The sequence below is a fragment of the Tetrao urogallus genome (assembly GCF_951394365.1).
Source record: "Tetrao urogallus genome assembly, chromosome: 1".
NCBI lineage: Eukaryota > Metazoa > Chordata > Aves > Galliformes > Phasianidae > Tetrao > Tetrao urogallus.
In genome coordinates, this window is record NC_136813.1 from 127,268,377 (window position 1) to 127,287,313 (window position 18,937).

General features: G+C 37.8%; 1 protein-coding gene across 3 annotated transcripts in view; it reads left to right on the top strand.

The window, feature by feature from the left end:
* Positions 1 to 229: 229 nt before the first annotated feature.
* Positions 230 to 18,937, top strand: part of LOC306958115 (GTPase KRas) — a gene marked incomplete at both ends in the record, with an annotated part of 45,953 nt that continues 27,245 nt past the window's right edge. For 2 of the 3 annotated variants that reach the window (XM_079549533.1, XM_079549534.1), the window contains 3 exons: positions 230 to 340; positions 6,896 to 7,074; positions 9,337 to 9,496. In XM_079549533.1, the coding sequence (XP_079405659.1) occupies positions 230 to 340; positions 6,896 to 7,074; positions 9,337 to 9,496 (450 nt within the window). Of the gene's footprint in view, positions 341 to 6,895; positions 7,075 to 9,336; positions 9,497 to 15,224; positions 15,345 to 18,937 lie in introns of those variants that run through there. The other variant, XM_079549535.1, reaches the window with a different exon arrangement.

Consider the following 18,937-nt stretch of genomic DNA (forward strand, 5'->3'; position numbering starts at 1 on the left):
GGGCTGCCGTGCCGCTGGAACTTGAGAAGAAAGCGGTGGGGAACGAGAGCCTGTCTGAGGAATCTCTTCCCTTCGTAGCTTTTTGTCCTTTTTTCCGGGAGGGAACCGCTTTCCGGTAGTAGTAAAGGAACGCGATAGTGAATGAAGCTACACCGACGGCATCCTCGCTGGTCTGATCCCAACCCTTTCTGCCTAACGTTGCTTTCTTTGCCTCCAGGTCTGCTAAAAAATGACAGAGTATAAGCTTGTTGTCGTTGGAGCTGGTGGTGTGGGCAAGAGCGCCTTGACAATACAGCTCATTCAGAACCACTTTGTGGATGAGTATGACCCTACTATAGAGGTAAATACCTCCGTCTTAGCTTCGTGTGCTGGGAGGTTAGCAGTGCTGGTGGGAGTTGTTTGCTGTTGGACATTACTGCAAAAAACGCTATAGAACAAGGCTGTATTAAATAAAAAGTAAAGAATAGCATCACAGTGGCATTAGCAAACTGCTGTACTTCTTGAGCTGGCTGTATAACAACAGCTACAGTGAAAAATGAGCAGTTCTGTGAAGTGGAAATGTGGCGCGTGTTAGTTGCTGTGTTGTGTTGGACACTTTGAACATGAGTTTGCAGGATCTTGGTAAGGAAGTACTTGCCAAACTCTAATGGAGAAAGGGTGCCAAAACTTACTGTAGCTCCGCATCAGTCTCTTAATATCAAAATGGAAAGTCACACGTAAGGAGAGATTTTACTTCTGAAATGCATGTGTCAGGCTTTCTCAGCTCTTATCATCAGGATCTGTGTCACATGGGGAGGAATGTGTTCTGGGATGTTATGCTGAATGAGGCAAAAATTTGGAACTCGATTTTTTTTTTTTTTTTTTTTTATTTTTTAACAAGCAGTTGTATGTTTCTGTGTGTCTAGAAAAAGATGTAGGATAGCTGCTATCGTGAATTCTTTTCTGTACATGGCACAGTCCTTCAGAATCTGAAAATCTGTTTGAACTTACACAGTTCTGTTATTTTAGAGGCTTTTAATGAGTAGGCAGGTCTGGCTTTGTAAATAGTGTTGTCTGAAATCTCCTGCGGGTAGTTTGATTTAATAACCTCAGACTGTATGAAAGGAGAAATGACATTATAACTTACCCGGGATTTTTATGTTCCCAGCACTGAAACATTCTGCAGCTTATGACTTCACTTATATGTTTACACAATGAGGTGCTTCCAACCTCACTTGAAGGGATCGCAAGGGTATAAATCTGGGCTTAATGTGGTGACTCAGAAATGGTTCTGGAGTCATTCTCAGGTAGGCACGAGTGAAAGGAGCCAGTGTCCCAAGATGGTAGGAGGCTGTCTTACTTCAGTGAAGTACAGGCCTGAGTTGGTGTTCCACAAAGGGGGATGCACCAGGCTGTGTTCGGGATTACCTTTAATGTGCCTGTGTACTTTGTCTGACGCGTGGCCAGATAGATTACCCTATGCTTGCTGAAGGTTTTGTGAATGGATAGGAAGAATGTTTACCTTGCACTAGCAAGGTAGCTCTTTCAGTTATTAAGATTTGAAATCTGAAAACAAAATGTCAACCCAGAACAGTCTTAAAAAACAAGAAACACAACTCATTGAGAGGAACAGGCAAAATGGGATTTTACTTTTTGGTTGCAAAAGGAACTTACAGAGTTGTTGGTAACACTTGTACTACTTGCTCATCATCTAGGTTTCTTGGATTAGAGGTACATTTAAATTTTGCAGAAAGCACTGTTGAGGTTCTACGTTAGAAGTTGTCTGAAAAGGACAAACCTATGTAAACCGTTCAGGAACGCAAGAACTTAAATGTCAGTTCTAAATCACTTGAGGGATTTTTGCTAATCAGCAAGTTGAGTATTTTGAGGAATGCTGAAGGCATTTTAATGATAATAAAACATGCGGTTCTTGTAGGAAGGACATTGAATTCTAGAGCAGCGGCTTTTATTCAGTGATGGACAGGGTAGGTTGTCTGTAAGGCTGTGGTGTGGTCTGCAGTCAAACAATATGATTTTCTGGGAGAAACCTATAGCCTAATGGATTTTACCTGCATCAACAGCTTGTTGAATGTAACAGCATTAGTCTGCTTGTACTCAGCCAAGAACTTGTAGGGAGTTGGTTGCCGTTTTTGCCTTGTAAATCCTGAGACCTTATGGATGGATATTCTATCTACTCACCTGGTAGATCGCTTTGTGTGCTCATGGTGTTATAATTCTGTAACTTGGTTAGGTTTTTGTAGGGAGTACGTACTTCAGTTACTGTGGGGTGCTCTGTTATTTGGAGAAGCAGATGGGTTTCAGCTAGGGGGCTTGTAGTTGGGTTTAAATGCTTCACTTCTGGCTAGGGCACAATCCCTTCAGAAGGGTTTGGTTGTGCTTCCTGTGTATAGGTGTAGTTCTGGTATGGGGCTGCCAAAGAACAGTAGCTGTAGAAAGGCTCACTTTTCGTGCAATGAGGAAATAAGGCTACGGTTGTGACCAGTAAATAAGTGCTTCAGTAGTGTCACAACTATTGTTTTTCACTGACTACTGTTTCTTTTTCTACTGTTTGTTTTTGTTTTGTTGTTGTTGTTGCCAAAACATGCCTTTTCCTCAAAAATAATGAGGTATTTTGGAGTAGGCATAGACAAGAGCTGAGTGTTTGTTGTATACTGTGGGTTCCATACCTACCTGGTTGTTCAGTTGTTTTAAATCTTTCATGGTAACCATTGTGAAATTCATCTCTTCTTAAATTCTTACATTGCTGAAACAGTGCAGGAGAGAAAAAAAAAAAACTGGTTGCTTAACTACAGATGCATTCTCTAACATTCACGTTTGTACTCTTTTCAGTGGAATTAGTGAATGAACAAATAACTTACCTGCTTGGGAAGCTTCATGTCTCATGATCCAGTCAAAAAAACATGTATTTATTTTGTACTTTGTATCTGAATTTATTACAGTTGATGATAGGGAAAAAAATAAAATTACTGTGTGCTTGAGTAACTCCTGTTATTCAGAAATAAATTTTGTTGTGTTTATCACAATTTCGTATCTTTCTTGAAATGGATGTCAAAGCACATTTACAGCCAAGCAATTTTAAGTGTTTTTTTTCTAAGTGTGTACACTCACCCTTTGAGCTCTGGCTTAATGCACAGAGCAGTTGGACTGATGCCCTCTACTGGTCGAGATTCGTTAAATCTTTATTTGCAATATCTTCCGTGATTACTTTAAAATCAGTTCTTTTTATAGTGTCAGCATACATGTACTAGCATTTAGGTCATGTTTTCAGTGACTTGGAGAAGGAGCAGTCCTCCTTGCTGGCTGTCAAAGGATTTTTCAATTGGATTAGCAAAATCCCTTGGGTGATTTAGGAATACTGATATTTAAGTCTGTGTGTTTTTCAATGACCTGTGCACCTGTGGAACTTCCACCAACATGTAGTAGTAGCTTCATAATAATTATGATATTTTAATATTTAATCATTGGTAGAGTGGATTCCTAAAAAAAGTAGTTACTCTCCTAGATGGGGTTTCTTTAGTCAGTGGATTTTTTTTTTCCAGATAAACTCAATTTGTGACAGGAAGCTGAGATGCCATTTTTAGTTAACGGTAATTGTTGTGAACAAATGGAATTATTATTGCTCCTTTAGCATAATGTGTGTGTTTTATATTTTTTATGGCTTGAAAGGTCAATAACAGCAGGCTGTGTGATTAATTAAATTGAAACTCTTTGATGTAGATAATGTCTGCATACTCAGAGAAGTGACAAGTTCATATTTGGAGTCATGTACAGTGTTGCATTTAATTTCTAGTTTGCATTTTGTTTTATATACAGTAGTCCTACGTTAGGTGCTTTTCCATTGCCATATCTTCCAGTGTGCAGTGAAGCTGCTGGATTTCAAAAACATCATGAGAAGGGTTTTTTTGTTGTTAAAAGGGAGTCTGCCCATGTTGGGTTCTGATACTCCATTCTGAAGTAGAGGGCCAGTAAGATGATCAGAGGGCTGGAGCACCTCTCCGATGAGGAAAGGCTGAGGGAACTGGGCTTGTTTAGCTTGGAGAAGAGAAGGCTCTGGGGAGACCTCATTGTGGCCTTCCAGTACATGAAGACAGCATATAAACAGGAGGGGGAATGGCTGTTTACGAGGGTGAACAGTGATAGGACAAGGGGGAATGATTTTAAACTGAGACATGGGAGGTTTGGTTAGATATTAGGAGGAAGTTTTTCACAAAGAGAGGGTGGTGACACATTGGAACAGGTTGCCCAAGGAGGCTGTGGATGCCCCATCCCTGGAGGCATTCAAGACCAGGCTTTATGTGGATGTGGCAGCCTGGTCTGGTGGTTGACAACCCTGCACGTAGCAAGGGGGTTGAAACTAGATGACCATTGTGGTCCTTTTCCACCAAGGTCATTCCGTGATTCCATTATGATTCTATGACAGGTATTGTAGCAGTGTAACTAGCTTTGAGTTCTTCAGTTCATCCTGCACTATTTTTTTTTCTTGGACTTGGTAATTTCTTACAGTATGGTAACATTTGAATGTTATCTGCGTTTGGGCTGTGTGGGCAGGTATTCACTGTGATGCTGCTGTGGAGGTCTCAGCAACCTGAGCTGTTGATGTGGTGGTTTGGTTTTCATATAGTGCCAAATAGGATTTTTTAGGCTTGACTCTTTTGCAGGGGAGAGGGTAGAAAAAAACAGCAACTGAAAAAGCCATATATTTATTTTTTCAGCAACTTGGTAGGAAATCATAAATGTGAGTTTTCTCTCTCACATCCTTAGTCTTTTCCATCTCAGATCCTCTCTTCTAGTTTTCTTTCAGAACAAACTATCTGAAGGCATTCCTTGCTCGTCTACCTGTGCTGTGCTTTGTGCTCAAGCAGCTTTGCTGCTGCTGGTGTGGCATATTAAAACTAGCATTTCTTGCAGGAAGAATTTTAAAGTGGTTTTCTTTGATGAAAATTACTTAAAGCTTTTGTTTAGAGCTCAGCTTTGGAGAGTTGCTTTCCCTCTAGAGTGATGAATTGCACAGAAATTCATATTTTTGAAGTAGCAGTCGGATTGTAAGAAGAAAATGAAATGGGCTTTTTTTATGACTGATGCAATGCCAGAAGTTATGTTAATACATTGCTGAACTGTGATAAAGTTGATAGGATGTGGGAGATCTCCTGTTGATTGAAGTGAGTTGGGATAAAGATGGGCAGGCTTTTTTCCTTCTCATTTAAGCGCTGAGATGGAATGTTAGCCTTATTTTAAAATACATTGGAGATTGTGTATTTCTCTCAGCTTTTATATTTCAAAGACTGCCAACTGCTTACTTGAACACTGAATTTGCACTTCTGTGACATTAATACTTCCAGAATCATGTTGGAGCTGTACTTGTATGTTAAGGGTAAGAAGTCAATAACGTTTTACCTGATATTGTTGAATTGTATCGAGGCTCGACATAAATAAGAGCCCAGCATTTGTTTACTTGAACATACTGATTTTATACAGCTGTCTTGTGATTGTTTTTAGGATTAGCAACAAGAAAGAACGAACTTCTGTGTTTAAAAAAAACAAACCAAGCCACCGAATTGATAAAGTGCACAGCGTATAGTGCTTAAAATTGATGCAAAGGAAGGAAGACCATGCAGAATTCATCTTGAAGTTGGCTAGAATTGCAACTTCAGTTCCCCTCACAGTAGCTTCAGTTTGTGGTTTTTTTTTTTTTTTTTTTTTTTTTTTTTTTTTGTAGAGTATTAAAAAGATCCTGCTTATATAACAAGAGCACAAGCAATATTATGTTAATCTCTAGCTAAAGGATCTGAAAGGTTATGCCATGATTTCCTCTTGACGCCTTTTACTTGCTATGAGTATTATTAACTGAGAATAATTTGTGGTGCTCAGTGACATTTTTAAAGTTTACTGACGTGGTCTTATTATAATAGTGCTTGTAGGAAATAGAGGTTTGGATGAAAAAATAGGACTCGTGCTCTCGTTATTGCTAAAACTATGTGCTTACAGAAGTCTAGCACCAAAAGGCCTGTAAATAAGTATTACTTTTAGCTGCTTGGGACTCTGTACAGATTTCAGCTACTTGAGTCAGTGACCTGAAAACTTTGAGTTGATAGTGTTGAAATAATTTGTTCCAGCATCTCTCGGAACCTATCAGGGCTTGTGTCTGATTTTGTGCTTTGTGTTGCTCTGTCTTGTCTGAAAAACTTGAACTTCAAATGTATTTACTAAATTTTGGTAATTTGGTAACAAATGTTATAAGCAGCTGCTTAGGGATATAAAACAGCTTTTACCGTCTCAAACTCTGAAGGCTTCTTTCTCTGAAGACTCTCTGAAGGCTTTACTTCCTTTCCAAAAGCATAGATTTTTGGAGTAGTTGTTCTGCTTGTGAACTTTTTCTATTTTATTATTTTGTACATGTTGTGGCATGATGTTTTTATTGACATCCATAGAATGAAGGCCACATTTCACTTTTTTTTTTTTTCCCAATTGAGTTAGCTCATAGTTAAATCTTTTAAAATCAGGATTACAGCTTTCTTCAATTCTCATATGAACAAAGAGGTTTTTGATCTGGATTCAATTTGAACTTTTTGTCTCTTTGTACAAAATGAGAAATAAGAATGCTGTGTGTATGTGCATATGTGCATACGCGTGCAGTGTTACTTGCTGAAGACACGGAATGCAGATCAGAACATGTCCTTCCAGTGGCATTTTCTGGATTTCTGGATTAATGTCTGAGCAGAAAGATGGGCTACCAGTTATGCTTTCGTTTGCCTATCTGTAAAATTGGATTATAAGTGTTTTCAGGTATGATCAACTACTGGAAAACAACTTTAACATCTTTTGAACTATCTGTGCTTAAAAACTTTGTTTGTATTTAACCATGTTTGTTTGTTTTTTTTTTTTCTCTCTTCTTTAGGATTCCTACAGAAAGCAAGTAGTAATTGATGGGGAAACCTGTCTCTTGGATATTCTTGATACAGCAGGTCAAGAAGAATATAGTGCAATGAGGGACCAATATATGAGAACAGGAGAAGGCTTCCTGTGTGTATTTGCTATAAACAATACAAAATCTTTTGAAGATATTCACCATTATAGGTGTGTATGCTGAAAGATAAATGACTAACTCATGTATTAGCTGTGTGGGTTGCTTGCTTTTTACACTGGATAATGAATTGACCTCTCATGAAATAGCACTTAAAGGAAAATTTGCAAATTAGCAGTGTTGCAATTTACTTGTCCATTTGTAAGTCTGTAATTTTCGGTAATTGAAAATCTGTTGTTTCATTCTGGAGTTAAGCAGGCAACGTATCTGAAAGCTCTCTGTTATGAATGACTGTTACTGCCTTAATAGATATTATTTATGTAGTAAGAAATTATCTGAAAGTAAACTCTGCCTATTCCATAAATAAAATTGTGGGTTAAAGATGAAAAACACAGTTTAAAATTTACAGATAATATATTGTTAGCCTTTCTTCTCTGGGGGAAGAGGAGGAAAATACCCATGCAAGGGTATCTAAATGGGTACCTAAATGGTAACGTGGGCTCTGACACCTTAAAGAAAAAAAAATAAAAAGGATACCCATATGAAATTTCACAGCCTGGATGATGGCTGATTGAGTTGGTTAAAAATTGAAACTTGTGCTTGCTTGATGGCAGCTACACTAAAATGGAAGTAGAAGCAGTCTCTACTTCTGTTATCAATACCAGTAAGTTATAGCTTTTTAGCTTCATGTTACATTGAATTCTGCTTGGGAGTTGTATTAGAAGGCAAATCCCACCAAAGATCACGGATTTTAGCAGTATCAGTTTAAGGTTGTTCCCAAATGCATAAGTTAAGCTATTCCAAGTTAAATATTTAAATGCTCTTGAGTTTGTGTTGCTGTGTAGCATAGGAATGACTTGCTGTAAGTAATAACCACAAACTCAACATCTACTTTTAAACTGAAGTTGCTCATTTTGTAACAAATTGAAGTCACTGATTCCTCACTTAAGGTGGGATACCTTATGATAGTTCAAGGTAATCAGAGTGAGGAGCTGTAGCTGTCTGGATTGTGTAGCATATATTATATGTATTATATATAGCTTATCCTGTATGCTAGCAGTTCAGCTCATTTGGTAGTGTAGTGTTGATTTCAGTTGCTAAACTGGTAGATTTCTAGCTACAAAATTAGTTTACTGCTGGCTTACCTTCCTGTAGCAACTGTGCGATCAGGAGAGTTCTGTACGCCCTTTGTTTCAGGACTGTTGCTTTTCCAAACTGAAATTGAGCTAGCCAGTCTTTGTATACCTTTCACTATATCTAAAATGTAGTAAGTGAAGAATGTGATGTACCAGCAGCTTCCTAATAAAAATGGAATAGATTAGAGTTCTCAAGTAGAGATAAAAAAATATAAAATATCTCGCTCTCAGAAAAACACCCTACATCTCCATTGTCTAACCAGATTATTAGAAAGGAGTTTCCTCTGTCTGTAGAGGAGGAAGGAAATGGGAAGGTGTTGACATAAGGCAAAAAGGAGTGTGAAGTTTGCTTTTAAGCTTCATAAAGAAATAGTTGTAGACTTGCACGGGGAGGCCTTCTGGGTTTTAACTCAGCGCTGTGAGCTGAATGCAGGAGCTCCTCCTGTGCATTCCCACACCTGTGGATGACTTTGCTGACTGAAACTGAATATTTCTAAATAAATAACTGAAAACAACGACTGCATTAAGGAGAAGACTTATAGACTGTTTAAGAAAGCAAGGAAAGAAAAGAAGAAATAAATGATTGTTATTTGAGATTCTTTACAAGTACATCTAAATGGTATGGTAAAAACATTTTCTAGCTAGTCTTTTAAAAGACTCTGTACCAGATTTCTCTTTTCAGAGAATCAGACTAGTGGTCTTCGGAGTTTAAAATCTCTTTATCTAAGTGCATAGTTTATGATGCTGACCTGGCCTGAAAAACACAGTACAGGCAGAGGGCTTTTGACTGTTTTATCTCAGCAAATGAACTGGGTATTGTGAGTGCAAAGTATGGGAGATGGGTAGTAAGATTTATACCAGAGCTGACATTAACTGTTGTTTTTGGGGAAGATTCTTGTGTAGTGACATGAGAAGCTATGGCAGTTTGGCTTACTGAGCACTGCTGATAGAAACACTTGCTGCAACATGCCAGCCTTTTAAGAATAAAGTAATAAGCTTGATAGTGATAGGACTTGATCAATTTATTTATTTTTTAGTAGCTTCTAATAGTGAATGTGCAGTGAATTAATATAAGGAATGATGTTGAAATGCCATAATTTCATTTGTTTTAGTGTTTTATAATCTACTGTATAAACTATTAATATCTGTTAAATAAACTTTTTTTTTTTTTTTCTTTAGGGAACAAATAAAAAGAGTTAAAGACTCTGAAGATGTCCCAATGGTGCTAGTAGGAAACAAATGTGATTTGCCTTCCAGAACAGTAGATACAAAACAAGCTCAGGATTTAGCAAGAAGTTATGGAATTCCTTTTATTGAAACATCAGCAAAGACAAGACAGGTAAAGCTCACAACTTACAAATCAAAATGTAGCACTCAGCTCAGTTTTCATCAAGTTAATCATTCTGAGCATTACCAATCATTACAGCAATGGATTTGTTTCTTCAGAGTAGAAATTCTTGTGGTGTCTTTTCTTTCTGTCAGCTCTCTGACTGCTGATAATTGTTTATTAATTTGTGATTTGCTTCTGTTGCGCAAACTGAAAGAATGAGACCTGGGCTGCTGGTACTCTCCACTGTCAGTTGCAGAATTCTTATTATGCTAGGCTTTATATGTAAAAAGTACACCTGTTTAGAGGTGAAATGTTTGTTTTCTCTCCTCTGCAAGAGGATTAAGCAGACAGTACATTACTTTATTCTAAGCCTCAATGACAAAAGAAAGAATCTTTTAAGGTGTTAATTTAACATGAGTGGAACGTGCTTCAAATACCTTTTTATAAGTAAGCGATTGACCGCAAGTCTTTTTTTTGAAGCTACAGATGGTTTGGATGTTAGATACTAGGAGGAAATTCTTTACTATTCTTTACTCAGAGGGTGGTGAGATGCTGGAGCACAGGCTGCCCAGGGAAGCTGTGGATGCCCCATCCCTGGGGTGTGTTCAGGATCAGGTTGGATGTGGCTCTGGGCAGCCTGAGCTGTTGGGTGCAGTCCTGCCCATGGCCGGGAGTGGAATTAGGTAGGCTTTAAGGTCTGTAAGTCATTCTATGATTTCTGCAGGGTGAATTGCTTGTGTCAAGCGATAACTTTCCAAATCTTTAGAGCACACATTTGTTTGTTGTACTCAGCTGCTGTAGATGTAAGAGACAGTATTAGAGCTCTTTCAGTATTTCTGTAACTCTGGGAGAAAGGTGAAGGAGGTAGTATATCTGCACTCAAAAGAAGATAAGTATACAGTATAAATGAAACTGGTTATGTACTGAAGAAACCATTCCTTTAAAAAAAAAAAAAAAAAAAAAAAAAAAACCAGAAAAAAACAGTTGGTTTGCATTGGGGTTTGATATTTTTCACAGGAGAACAGGGACTTACACTCAGTACGGAATTACGGCAGATCTGAGTGGTCAAATAACTTTTATTCTCTGCCTCTTCAGAAGTATTGCATGTAAATCGGTACATACGTATAGCAGAAAAATGCAAATAAGGGCAGAGTGCTGCAGTTTGAGTAATGTCATGCATCTGCTGAATAGATGGAGCTGCATCACTTGACAGAACTTCTTTGTAAACAGTACATAAATTATTTCTATATTAAAAGGAATGACAATTTTATTAGTGCAAATATGCTGCACCCACCCAAGTTTCTGACAAGTTGAGGCCTGGACCAATTACTGAAACTTTGCTGAGGATTCAATGGAATTCTAACTTCAGGCAATAAGGAAGAGCCAGTAAACCCTTGTCAGGTAGGGTAAGTGAAATAGAGCTACAGAACTTCAATGGCTGATGATCAATGAGGCACAAGAAAGAGTGTGGCATATAAATGGTCTGGATAATTATGGTGGTTAGAAGCTCCTGCGTTAGTGGCTGTCATTGAGATGTTAAGATAAAAAGGAAGAACTCTGAAATTGCATTTGAGGTTTGAAATACAAAGTCTGTATTAACATCTAGATGTAACTTTGTTCAGCCTGCTATATAGTGTCACGTCTTGTTTAAGGAATACTCTTCTCAAATCCTCTAATGAAAGTGGATTGAAAATGATGTAATGTTCAAAGAAGTCCCAGTCTTCACTTTATCCTATAAGCCTACCTAGTGAAAAATTTCACACTCACAAATTGCCATTCCTGTTCAGTTTTCTGGTCTTCACTTATGCAAAGTAGTATCAGCTTTGTTTCTCTTTAACCCAGGTGTGCCTCTAAGGGGTCTGCTGGAGCTTTGTACTTTTCACTGCACAATCATGACTCATGTATGAAGTGCTGCAACTTATTTCTTGGTGTTTTTTTTTACTTCATATTTCTAGAGGTGTCAACTGAAATATTATAGAAAGGGGATGGCCTTTAGTTTTTCAGTGCTGATCTTTACACCCTCTGCAGATGAGTAGTCACTCAAAAGTCTCAGATTTTATGGTGGGGATACCTACTGGTCTATTCTGGAAGGTAACATTCTCAAAAGGTGAACCATTAGATATGCTTATTTCACAGTGTGGCATTAAATCTCCTAATGATGCAGTGTATTAAAATGGTAAGATTGAATGGAATTGAAAGAAGGAGCTGATCTTTAAGTACAGCAAGCTCATCTAAATATTTGTGTTTGTGTATATATATATACGTGTGTGTGTTACGACTTTTAAGTCACATTAATTGATATAAAATACATATGTACATTTACCTTCTTCCAAAGTCATTCTCTGAAGTGGGGGTGTGGAGGAGTCAAACCATTTTATGAGCTGGATGTGGCCCATAGAATGTATTTCTAGTAGGCAGAATTCAGTCCTTGGTGTAAAAGGAAATGAGAGAGGGAGAGAAGGAGATATCTATACATCTGATCCTTTCTGTGGCTATATGAAGAACCTGTGCTATTGGGCAAGTGTAGCTGATGGCCTGATAACTTTGAGAGTCTATATAAGGCCCAAGAAGATTATTCAGCAGCAGGAACATTCTTACTCTTGCGTTTATGCAGCTGCTGGCACTAATGCCCTGCTGGAGGGCTCCCGGCTGCCCACTTGCTTTTGCCATTCCTTTTGCCCTGGCTTTGCTGGAGACCAACAAGAAGCAAAAGGGCTTCAGGGTGAGGAAGTGAGGGAGGTGAAACTGCAGTGGAGTTACCTGTCTATTCTGTTTAGATTGCTGAGATGTGTCTTTTAAAAGACAGTGCAGTGTGCTCAGGCATTACCTTGTATCTCTTTCAACTAATCCCGATTTTAAGATTTTATATAATTGATAGGTGGGGCCAGAAGTAGGAAAGGAAATAACACTGAAATGGAAGTGTTTTAAAAGCTAATGTAATTGGTTTTCATTCCATTCTGACTGGCATAAAAGTCATGTTGTTACACAAATCCTTGTGTGATTTTTTTTTTTTTTTCTTTTTTCATACAAATTGTTGAGTTGAGCAGTAAAGTATTAACTTGGTGGATCTTACAGGTTGGGTATAGGGCTGTAGATTATTGGTTGTGGTTAATGGGGTGTTCTTTCTTCTCTTGTTAGCTAAACCACTGACTAAAGTGGATATTATGTAACTTTTATAAATAGCACTATCGCTATTTTGTATATGTAAGCCAGTGTGTGTACTGGTGGTTTTATAGTGCATGTTGCATCAGTTATCCTTTCACAGTCCTTATGCAGAAGAGTTTGAATTGTCAGGGTTTATTTTTATAGCTGTTCTTACTTCTCCCTGTCTGACACAACCTTTAATTTTAAATTCTTCCCTGTGCATGTAGTGCATAGTCCCCCATCATGGGAGTGAGAGAGGAGGGGCAGGGTTATCCTGACAAAGGGCTACTAGATCTGGTGTTTGTTACTGTGCCATTTACCTCAGTTACACGACTTTCAGTTGAATGTTTGACAACCTTCTAAGTCAGAAGCATGTTGAAAACATTGCCATTGAGATCATGGGTTCTTCACGTCGCTCAAATTCTAAACTCTGCCAGAGGGTATTTTTTGCTTCCATTTCTGTTGGCTGGTTAATTATATTTTAGATGTGTAAACCGGGCTTGTTTAAGAAAGTAATATTGAAAACTCTTAAAGGAAATTGGTATTAAAATGACTCGTGTTTATAAGAGCTTGACACCTGGCTCTCTAAAAACGTCACCTTGTGCTATTGAAATTAGCACAAATGTTTCTTTGTATGCATTTGTTTTCAGAATAATTTTCCTCAACAGCATTCATAAGACTGTTCTTGATGGTGGCAGTAGTAGCAATTTCTTTTTTCACTCTGTCTGTCTCTCTGCCTCTCTCTGCATTGCTAAAGCAAATCATGGCTCCTGTTGGTGATGGGAAAGATGGCAATAAACATAGAGTGACGAACTGTTGCCTGATTATTTATGTGAAATCTCCATAATCAAATTATGTATTTCTACTGCAAAACAGTAGATTTGCAAAGCGTTGATTCTCGTACAGCCTGTGCTTTGGCACGTAGCAGCTGATCAATATTGAATCTTTCCTCCTCAGGAATAAGTTTCCATGCCTTCTAGGAAAACATGAAAGCATGAGCTTTACTTGAGTTTTGATGTTTGTAATAGCTCCTTTAAATTTTTCAAGACCTGGAACCTAAGAAGGCTCAACTTGTCTGTAGTTCACTACATGCTTACTGGACACATCTTGTGTAACAGATATCACCCAAGAAATAAATTAATTTAGTCTTTAAATTCGAATGACTTTAGTTTGGAAGAACTCACAAATAAGCAGCAGTCTTAAATAAGATAGCCCATAGTGTGGTTCATGAAAAGTGACCCACTAACTGTAGCAGGGAATGTTAGCTATTTTCATTATTGGGTGCACAATATAAAGATGAGCAGGAGAGTAACTTAAAGAAAATCTGTCATACAGAATCTCAGATTTTGAGTAATAATAAAGTTCTGGGGTTTAAATTAATCTGCATTCTTGATGTTCAGTCTCTTTCATTTTTATTTCCAAATAATGAGCTTGTGTTAAATTAACAACAGTGTTGATCTGACTGAAGAGACAAGTCATGAGGTCGACTGAGGAGAGATTTGCTTCTCCTTTAAAAGCTGTAGCTAAACATTGCCACCAACTTAACGATAGCGCTGTACTTCCCTATTTGCTGAAACAAACCAATCCTCATTATTTTTTCTTTAAATGCTTATGGTATCCTTATCTCTAAGTGGTGTAAAGGCATAGCTGTGGAGAGGTAGTATGTGAGACTAGAGGGTGAAATGCTGCTCTGTTGGCCCTGGTGTGCTTGAGCAGCTGTCTGTAGCCGAACAAAGACAAGAGCAGCAGCAGGTCAGAGTCTGTATGGATGTAGTGCTGCCATAGGGCCTGACTCTGGCCCAGAGAGAACTCATGTGTGCCTTACATGAGGATCTGAACCAAGCTTTTACACATCATCAGTAATGAACTTGTTGCCTTGTCAGCGTGGAAAAATAACTTCTCTTATTACAGTATTTACATTGGAAAGTTATTCTGAAATACCATTGAGATACTTCTTAGAAAGCACTTTGCCATGACTCAGAAACCCATTCTTCTAAACCTGCTAGCATAATCTTGCTCTCTAAAAAAGCTTTAAAAACAGTTTTCTCTGGAATTTTATATTCTTAAGGGAATTTATTGCTTTATCAACTCCTATGAACTTTTTCTACACTTCAGTAGCTTGCTGCACAAATTTTGCAAAGCAAGTAGTTATTTAAAGTACAGAAGATAAACAAGATTACTTTTCTTTGCCAGCCCAAACAGTGACAGGTTCTGGCTTTGGCTAAGAAGTGAAAATAGTTGGCTAGCTGTATGTAAGTGCCCCCTAGTTACCAGTCTCACAGGGCTTTTTGTCTGCAAAATACATTCACACCCACAAAATTATGCAAAAATATTCAGAAATTGAAGCTCTGTTTTCAACACTGGAAGAAATGGGAGAAAATTTTCCATCTATTCTGATGGATGGGATCTTTGATTATCATCTCTGGACCCAATATGAGTGCAGACTTTCTGTGGGCCATCTGGATATCCATAGACTTCTCTCAAGTAAAGCTCATAATTTTGGTATTTTTTTTTTTTTTCCCCTGCCATGGTGTTCCAATATGTCAACATTGTCAATAAAGCAGTTTTTAAGGAGTTGTGTTTTACAATGCAGAGAGTGGAGGATGCTTTTTATACATTGGTGCGAGAGATTCGACAGTACAGAGTGAAAAAAATCAGCAAAGAAGAAAAGACTCCAGGGTGCATGAAAATTAAAAAATGCCTTGTAATGTAACAGGGTAAGTTTTGTAATGTAATAGGGTAAGTTTTAAAGTCATTTGCTGAATAACACTGATCAACAGTATTTTGCAAATCAGATATTTTATGATTAACTGATTACATTATATAATATCATTCAGATTTCAGTATGGCAGTCCTGAATAATATACCTAGCAAACACCTATAGATTTACTTTGTTTTTCCTGTTTCTTTTTTTGATAAATAGGTTAAAAGAAGATCTTTACTGCGTATCAAGTTCTCCATCTGTAAAAATAGAGATTTTGTTTTGTGCCTCAGGAATTTGGGAGGAAAATGTTTTAACGCGGATTAATTGCAGATACTACAGAAGCTGTATGTTGAGTGCATCTTCAGGCTGATGAACTGAGGAGAGAGGATCATAAAACTTGCAATCTTTTTGAGATGTAGAAGGAGGTTTCTTGATTATTTTATCTTTTTTTTGGAGCTTTTATACAGGGGAGGAAAAAGCAATGGTGAAGTACAACTGGAAAGAACAGTTGCAGGATTCTCACAAATAATCATTTTTTTAAATCAATACCCTGCACTGCAAGCAAAAGAAAGGGGAGAGGGAAGAATTGGCATTGTGTGAGAAGTGCTAGTCTAAATCATTTCCAGTGATGTTTGGGTAAACCATCGCGATAGCCCCTTGAGTTGATTCTTTGCCTCTTACTGTGAGAGTGTGGTCTGTTACTCCTCTAATGGAGGATGATGTGGAGTTTCCTATTGCTTAAAAACCCATTGAAAAAGTTTTTTTCACACTGTAAAACAGCTTGCAGAAAGTAAGAGGAATTGGACTTGTCTTTAAGAAGACTGTTGTAACTGAAGGAAGATTTCCTTTAATAAGGAGTGGGGGTGGAAGGGGAGAATCTTCTTTTGTAAGCATGAGCACATCTAGTAAAAACTTATTATATTCTTAGCTTTTTAGTGATGAATGACTGCTTTGAGCTGCATCATTAGATGTTTTCTAAAAAAAAAAGAAAAAAGAAAAAAGATGCTTTGTGATACTATTTGTATCAAAGGCTTCCTTTTCATGAAACTGGAAACTCTAGTAATGACGCTACCCAAGTTTTGCATCCAAGTACCAATAAAATTAGTGCCAATAAAAAACTTTTTTTTTTTTTGTATTTATTTAAAAAATAACTAAAAGCAGCTTGGCAAGACTGCTTTTGATGAGAGTAATATGAATTAAAATTGCTTAAGCATCCTTAAAGTAGCATTCTTAAGGCCAGCTTTTCCATTTCTTGCTCTTTGCTAGTATAGTCTCAATGTGAAATGTCTTTTATTTCCTTGGAAGGGCTTTTAAGTGTTACTACTAAGCCCCTGCCCTACACCTTGTTAATGGATTGACTTTGTTCTGTGAGCCCCTCTTCCTATGGGAAAGTTTATTTCTTTTTACTTATTTACAGTAACTTACTGGACTAATTCTGATAATGGGGAGTGATGGAAGCATTTATTTGCAAAACCCAAACTAAAATTTATTTTGTATATTCGTACTTTAATGCTATTTGATTTTCCTTTTCGTGGACTTTCCTGTGAGGAGCATAGGAGGAGTATAGGGTTTTTTTTTTTTGTTTTGTTTTTTGTGTTTTAAGTGGAGGAATCTTTTCATATTTTAAGATGCTGCTTTTTTTTTTTTTTTTTTTTCCTTTAGCAGCTCAGAGAACATATAGGTAGGTCACTTTGAAAGCCATGCCTCCTATTTATTTCCATGGAAACTGCAACAGATACAAAGAACACAATAACACTATTTGATAGAGCACATTCTCAGCTACAAAATGCTCTTTTTCAACATAGTCACCACTATTAGCAATGCTTTTTCACCAGAAATGAACAAGAGCTGCACGACTCATTCCTGAAAATGTGCACTAGCGAAGGTGCCACCGCTGTCATCACTGCTGAAGAGCACCACCTCACTGTTTGGTCTCTGTAAACATTCAGAAAGTGTTGAGGAATGTCAGTGGGTGCCATTTTTCAACATGGACAAATTCAGTGACACAACCTTCATATGCACTTTTGTGTCAGACACCATTCTGTCAGACTGCCTGCTCTGCTGCCATCTGTCCCACAACAACAAAATGTAATGGAATACTGGTAGGGAAGTTCAACCTCTGCTGCCATATCAACAACATCCATCTGAAGTCATGGGCCAGCATTATAAAGTCGGAGGCATTACTTTCAGAGCAGCCCTTGTACTTCCTTTCCATCTGCTTCCAACTTTTTCTGTCTACTTCAAAGAGAAATGAGTTTTTATTTTTTTCCCCTCTGAGGAAGATCTTTTGTCAGCAATCAATAACTTTTTTTTCCTTTTTTTTCTGTTACATACCTTACTTAAAAAACAGAAGGCTGTAGTGCTTTCAGTATCTGCTCAGCAGAGGAAACACTTGTCTTCATTTTCAAATGAATTCTACATAAATACCTTCAAGTTACTGATAGTCTTTGCAGCAACTTCATATTTGGAGATTAAGCTAGGGATGATATACTCCAAAATTCTTGCACTACAGCTGTAGCACAGTAGTGATGATAGTGGCGTGAGAAATCCAGCATTTAAAACACTCCAGCTTGTATTACTGCCCACTTAATAAGACTAAATGCATTCTATTTCAGCCTGCTGTATGTTAGATGAGCTAAGGTGAGCAGCACCTAATGGTGTATTTGAGGCTTGCTCGTTGTAACAAGTGTTGGAGTGATGCACAGTGTATATCTTCCTTTCTTGCCTATGGGTTATCAAATTTGTTCAGGGTGTTTTTGTACCTCTTGGAATATCCAGTTTATGAAAGCTCATTAACTTACCAGTTCTTAATTAAAACTAATTTCATGATTTTTCAGTAGCACTGTGGAGGTGTATGCGTAATTTCTTTTTCTCATGACTCTGTGTGTGTATGAGATATACTTTAAAGGACTCTATTTGAGGCTGTAGTCCTTAGGAATCCGAATTCCTTGAGAATTTAGGGTGTGTAGGGTGACAGATTCAGGCTACTTGCCAAGTCTCTTGCATGTCTGTAAACACATAACCAGACATCTAGACTTCTGTACAGCCACTAGATAACGCAATTGTAGTGCTCCAAAAAGAAGCTGTAGCTAGGATTGGACTGCTTTCTGAACATTCTGATTTTTCTGTTCCCTTCACTTAGTTGCCCTTTGGAAAAACAAATGCCATGAGCAAGCTGTCCTGTATGCAGCAAGTTGCTCTAAACCAGTGTTTTCCAGAGCAGTGTGCTACAGCTCTGAGCATGCTCTCTGAATTCTGAGTTTCTAATCCTGAGCGTGGATTGAAAGCGCTCATTCGGTACATCTCCTGCTTTCTGAAAAGTTTGTACACAATGACTCCAGTGTTAGAGGGAGAAAGGTCTGCTGCGTGTGGTCCCTTGCTACTGAAAGAGGGTAACTGGGAAATTGACCACTCTTGATCTTGTTTGTAGTACTAATGCCTTCAGAGATCTTCTGTAATTGTGGAGTGTCCACTACTTGTATTCTAAGTGCATTTTTAAGATTTAATTCACAGACTGAAAAGTGAAGGATCTCCATTTTTCTTGAATCTCCAGTTCTAACACACAAATACTCTAAATATTTTCTATGTTGTATTTACAGTTT